Source organism: Camelina sativa, chromosome 6 (assembly GCF_000633955.1).
Source record: "Camelina sativa cultivar DH55 chromosome 6, Cs, whole genome shotgun sequence".
Lineage (NCBI taxonomy): Eukaryota > Viridiplantae > Streptophyta > Magnoliopsida > Brassicales > Brassicaceae > Camelina > Camelina sativa.
Window position 1 is genome coordinate 1936496 of NC_025690.1, and position 5768 is coordinate 1942263.

At 34.3% G+C, this 5768-nt stretch overlaps 1 protein-coding gene across 1 annotated transcript; it reads left to right on the forward strand.

Annotated features, from left to right (window-relative positions):
• On the forward strand, positions 1379–4730 carry LOC104790112 (probable methyltransferase PMT5). The gene is made up of 9 exons (XM_010515815.2): positions 1379–1557; positions 1865–2691; positions 2779–2914; positions 2992–3232; positions 3321–3546; positions 3632–3789; positions 3885–4188; positions 4287–4419; positions 4508–4730. The coding sequence occupies exons 2-9, from the start codon at positions 2177–2179 to the stop codon at positions 4655–4657; spliced, it is 1863 nt and encodes a 620-aa protein (XP_010514117.1). The 5' UTR covers positions 1379–1557; positions 1865–2176; the 3' UTR covers positions 4658–4730.

Here is a 5768-nt window from a genome sequence, read left to right on the forward strand (position 1 = left end):
CAAACGAACATCATCTAGATGTTGCGTCCAGATACTGTGTCTTTATACTGTATCCAGATATTTTGTCTAGTTCACCCAACGGACAGTCCCTAGTACAAACAATGGTAAAGGGACTGATCTAATCACTTGAACTAAATTTGATCAAGTTGTTTTTATAATCTTATATATCTGTTCAAGACATTAACTAAGTTCGATCCTTATACGTAGATTTTTTAAAATTCATGTCTTGTTTTTTCTTTTTTTTTTTGTCTATGAATATCATTTAGGATAAATATCAGTTTGTTGTGTTGTAAAAATTGTAATATTGTTTTTCTTAATGAGAAAATGAAGAAGATACTTAGAATTTGTTTTCTTTCAATATTTAATTAGCGGTACATATGAAAACGATTGGTTTGACGTTTTCTTGCCTCATTTGTTTTTTTTTCCTCCTTTGCAATAAAATTATAATGACTTTCATTTCTGTAATAACTAATAAGGACAATTTTATTTTTCAAACTCATCCTATAGAAATCTGTAATGAGATTCTCTCTTCTAGCTATCCTAACATAAGCCACAATCTACTCTTTCTAATCCATAACTATCTAGCGCCTCCTAGAAATTAACACCATCAACATGGATACCAAATTTTGTGATGAGAATGTGATCATATTCTTCATCACACGACTCACGAGGAAGATATACCATTTTATCTTTGATATTGCCAAATACTTTTTGCACACAGTCAACACGAACGGTTGTTGGTAACAATCTGACAGACTCTACCATATACTTTTCAAACATATTTTCTTCACCAATTTCAACAGTATATTTCGTCTTTTTGGTTTTCAGATAGCTATCATTCCGTTTCCAGATAACGATTTATTTTTATTTTTAAAATATTTGATGTAAAAGAAAAAAATATTTTTTTAGTACATTATTATTATTATTATTACAAGTTAAAACATACAACATACAAGTAAGCTTACAATTGAGTTAAAAAAAATTGTTTTATATGATTTTCTTTATAGTAGTGGATTGTTATTGCTCACCAATGACAACATAATAATGCTAATTAATTAATCTGTAGTAGTAGTGAATTTCAAGAAAACAATAAAATACTAAAGAGACACCCCAAAAGACAAAGAGACCAATTTAATAAATGCCACAAAAAAGCAAAAGTGCACCACGAATTTGCAATTATTCTCCTCTCTCCCTGCTTCTTTCATGACTGCTTTTTTTTGCTGGAACAAACCAAAAAAAGTTTAACAATTCTTGGTGTTTATAAAGTTTCACTTACACATACTTTCTTAGATCTAAATTATAAATTAAAATCACTTTAATTAATTTCTCTTAATCCTCATTTAACACTTTGCTTATTAATCTATATATATATATATATATATATTCAGATAATAAAATAAAAAAACGAACTCGACGCAGAGCAGAGTAAAAAAAAAACAAAGAGAGAGTGCCCATATAATTGGAATCTCACATTCTCTTCTCTCTCTTCTCTTCTCTTCTGAATCTCTCTCATTGCCATTGTTGTTTGGTTGCTCTCTCTGAAATCTATTAACTTCGGTACGCATCTCAAAAACCCTAAAATTGATCGTTGTCGTGGATTTTTGTTTTTTTTTCTTTTTGTTTTTTCCTACATTTAATTTTTTGATCTGATCTTGTTCGTCATTCTCGAGATCTCAATCATGGGTTTATCCATAAAATTGTTATAAAGTTTTTTTTTTTTTTTTTTTTTGGTGAATATTTGTCGAGAGGAAAAAAGCAAAATTCGTTTAATGTATAGATTCACTAGAAGTGGTAATGTTTCTTCTTTTGGGAAAAAGTTTAGATTTTTTTTTCTTTTTTTTTGATCTGTGAGATTTGGTTGCAGGTGGGTTTGATTTGTTTGAAGCTCAGATTTTGAGATTTTTCCCGTAATTGGCATTGCCCTTTGGAGAGTTGTTTGGTTACATCGAGATTTGGTTCTGAATTTTGGCATCTACTTACTACTACTAGTGCCAAATTTCTTGATTTGGATCATAAAAGAGCTTGAGGTTTGTGGAATTGAAATGGCTTGATTAGGTAATGGATGATGAGACTATGTTGCTTCCAAAAATTGAGACTTGTCTGAAAAGAAGCGGATGACAAAGTTCCTGTGGACAGCAGCAAGACGGATTAGTAGTGGTGGTTTGATTTTTGTGATATGAGAGGAGGTTCTTGGTACAAGAGTGTTTCCTCTGTTTTTGGTCTCAGACCACGGATCAGAGGGTTGCTTTTCTTCATTGTCGGTGTTGTCGCTGTAGTTACTATTATATCACCATTCACATCCAATTCGTATGGTTCTTCTTCGAGTTCGACACTTGTGCCCAACATTTATAGTAACTATAGGAGGATTAAGGAGCAAGCTGCTGTTGACTATCTTGATCTAAGGTCTCTCTCCTTAGGTGCTAGTCTTAAAGAGTTTCCTTTGTGTGGTAAAGAAAGAGAAAGCTATGTGCCTTGTTATAACATCACTGGGAATTTGCTTGCTGGCCTTCAAGAAGGTGAGGAGTTAGATCGGCATTGCGAGTTTGAAAGAGAGAAGGAAAGATGTGTAGTTCGTCCTCCCAGAGACTATAAAATACCACTTAGGTGGCCACTTGGTAGAGATATTATATGGAGTGGGAACGTGAAGATAACCAAAGACCAGTTTCTTTCGTCAGGAACCGTGACAACGAGGTCTTTTCTTTTGACATACAGTTATAGTTTCCCCATGTATTTGGTTCTGTTCTGTAATTTCTCTTTTTTCCTTATCATCATTATTAGGTTAATGTTGCTTGAAGAGAATCAAATAACCTTTCACTCGGAGGATGGACAAGTCTTTGATGGGGTCAAAGACTATGCTCGTCAAATTGCTGAGATGATAGGTTTAGGAAGCGATACTGAATTTGCTCAAGCAGGTGTAAGTATTCTTAGTCTTATCATCGTACACATCAACTTTTCAGCTCCAGTTTTTCAGATTTTTTCTCATGCTTTCAGGTACGAACTGTATTAGACATTGGTTGTGGCTTTGGTAGCTTTGGTGCACATTTAGTGTCATTGAAGTTGATGCCTATATGTATTGCTGAGTATGAGGCAACTGGGAGCCAAGTCCAGTTAGCTCTAGAGAGAGGCCTTCCTGCAATGATTGGCAATTTCTTTTCAAAACAGCTTCCTTACCCAGCATTGTCTTTTGACATGGTCCATTGTGCTCAGTGTGGTACTACTTGGGATATCAAAGGTAAATTACATCAACATGTGTCGGGAGTGTGATAGATACGTTGTCTTTAAATTTGGATAATTTTGCTTATTGCTTTTCCCTTAAGCAGATGCAATGCTACTTTTGGAAGTGGATCGTGTTCTGAAACCCGGTGGATACTTTGTTTTAACTTCTCCTACGAACAAAGCACAGGGAAACTCACCGGATACTAAGAAAACGAGCATTTCGACACGGGTTGATGAGTTATCAAAGAAAATCTGCTGGAGTCTAACAGCTCAGCAGGACGAGACGTTTCTTTGGCAGAAAACTACAGATTTAAATTGCTATTCATCTCGGTAAGTAGGATCTTGAGACATGTTCTTGGTATTGAAAGTGTAAGTTTTGGTTTTCCTCTACTGATGGTTTTTTTGGTTTGTGTAGTTCTCAAGGTTCTATACCTCTTTGCAAAGAAGGAGATAGTGTTCCGTATTACCACCCACTTGTTCCATGTATAAGCGGAACCACGAGTAAACGCTGGATTCCTATTCAGAATAGGTCTGCTGTTGCAGGAACAACCTCGGCTGGGCTTGAAACTCATGGAAAGTATCTCTTTTGATAGCCACTTCATTGCTTCTTTTTCACTTGGTACTTTCAGATTGTAACATGTTGTTTTGGATTATATTGAATATTACAGGTTTAAAACCTGAAGAATTCATTGAGGATACGCAAATATGGAGATCAGCTCTGAAAAATTATTGGTCCTTGCTTACACCTCTAATATTCTCTGACCACCCGAAGAGACCCGGTGATGAAGATCCTCTCCCTCCTTTTAACATGATACGCAACGTGATGGACATGAATGCTCGTTTTGGGAATTTGAATGCCGCTTTACTTGATGAAGGCAAATCAGCTTGGGTTATGAATGTTGTCCCAGTCAATGCACGTAACACTCTTCCTATCATACTTGATCGTGGTTTCGCCGGTGTTCTACATGACTGGTGAGTGTGTTTTCTTGCCTTTGAAACTCGCATCAAAACTATATCCTTTTGATCTATGATGATATGGTTAAACGCATCAAAACTGTTTTTTATTCTAGGTGTGAACCATTCCCAACATATCCTAGAACGTACGACATGCTTCATGCCAATGAACTTCTTACGCATCTTAGCTCCGAACGATGCAGTTTAATGGACTTATTCTTGGAGATGGATCGGATTCTTCGACCTGAGGTTCTTATACTAACACCATTCCTTTATTCCCATAAGATCCTGAAAACCTAATTAATAAACTTGACATACATGTGGTTGGTTTTAATAGGGATGGGTTGTTCTAAGTGACAAGGTGGGAGTAATCGAGATGGCTCGAGCACTAACAGCTCGAGTGCGATGGGAAGCACGAGTCATTGATCTTCAAGATGGTAGTGACCAAAGACTTCTTGTCTGTCAGAAACCATTCCTTAAAAAATAACTGAAAAGCAACATCTAAAAATTTTCATACTTCTTTCACCATATAAACAACACTCACTACACAGTCTTTTTCACTGGTAAGATCTCTCACTCTTACTTCAACCGAAACCAAAATCTGGAGCTTCTAAGTAACCAACCAAAATGTTATTTTTTTGTTTAACAGATCCAAATTTATCTATCTCCTCCAAACTCTGGAGAGAGATCATATCTTTTTGTTATTGTTATTTCTGGATGGCTTTTTAAAAACTTGTGGAGGAGGCTGGCTCTATATGTAAGTGGAAGCTGTAGCTATGAGTAGAAGAAAGAGTTTAGATTCAAATATTCTTTAATTTTGCTTTTTCCTCTTTAAATATTGCTCTGGAACAAAAAAAAAAAAAAAAATGTAGCTATATATATTTCATTCATCCAATTTTTGTTTGCTCTTTGATTATTGTAAACAGAGATTTTTTTTTTTTTTTTTTTATATTCCACAATGTATCTTATTTTGAAGGTTTAAGATGATTAGTAGAATGAGTTGTCTACATGAAACCTGTTTATAAACTTTGAATCTTATTTCAGGATTTTTTGTATGATTTGATGGAAATAGAAAAATGTCAAAATAAATGGAGATGCGGGGAGCGCTCTACCATTTGAGCTACATCCCCAATTTGTTATCACCTTCCAATATTTTATATATTTAAATATATATCTTATTCGAGAAGAAGAAGCGTTAATGTATTATTGTGAGCGATATGGGTATGTTTAAGTGTTGTGTTTTTTTAACGGAGTAATGTGGCAATAATGTTCGTTAGCTGACGAAAGCCAAAAAAAAAAAGAATTATAGAGAGAGTTTTGGAGATTGCTTAAGAAGCAGTTTGTTTACGAACTAATTTAGATCTCGATATGGTTTAGCGTACAAACACTCATATATTTGACAGATACAACTTTAAGACAAAGATTATAAAGAAACGAAAAGGTCGGAGATTTCAACATTATAATTATAATATCATTTCAATCTTATTATAAAATAGAGTTACAATATCATTAAATCTATTATAGATAGAAAAAAACATAAACGACGAAATAGGAATAACTATCTCGATATGCTCTATTAAGGCTATATTGATATAAAT

Bases quoted from the DNA above. Each gene is read 5' to 3' on its own strand.
- LOC104790112 (XM_010515815.2), top strand. From the start codon at position 2,177: ATGAGAGGAGGTTCTTGGTACAAGAGTGTTTCCTCTGTTTTTGGTCTC. The intron at 3,547-3,631 runs GTAAGTAGGATC...TGGTTTGTGTAG, and splicing joins TTAAATTGCTATTCATCTCG to TTCTCAAGGTTCTATACCTC. The intron at 4,189-4,286 runs GTGAGTGTGTTT...TTTTTATTCTAG, and splicing joins GCCGGTGTTCTACATGACTG to GTGTGAACCATTCCCAACAT.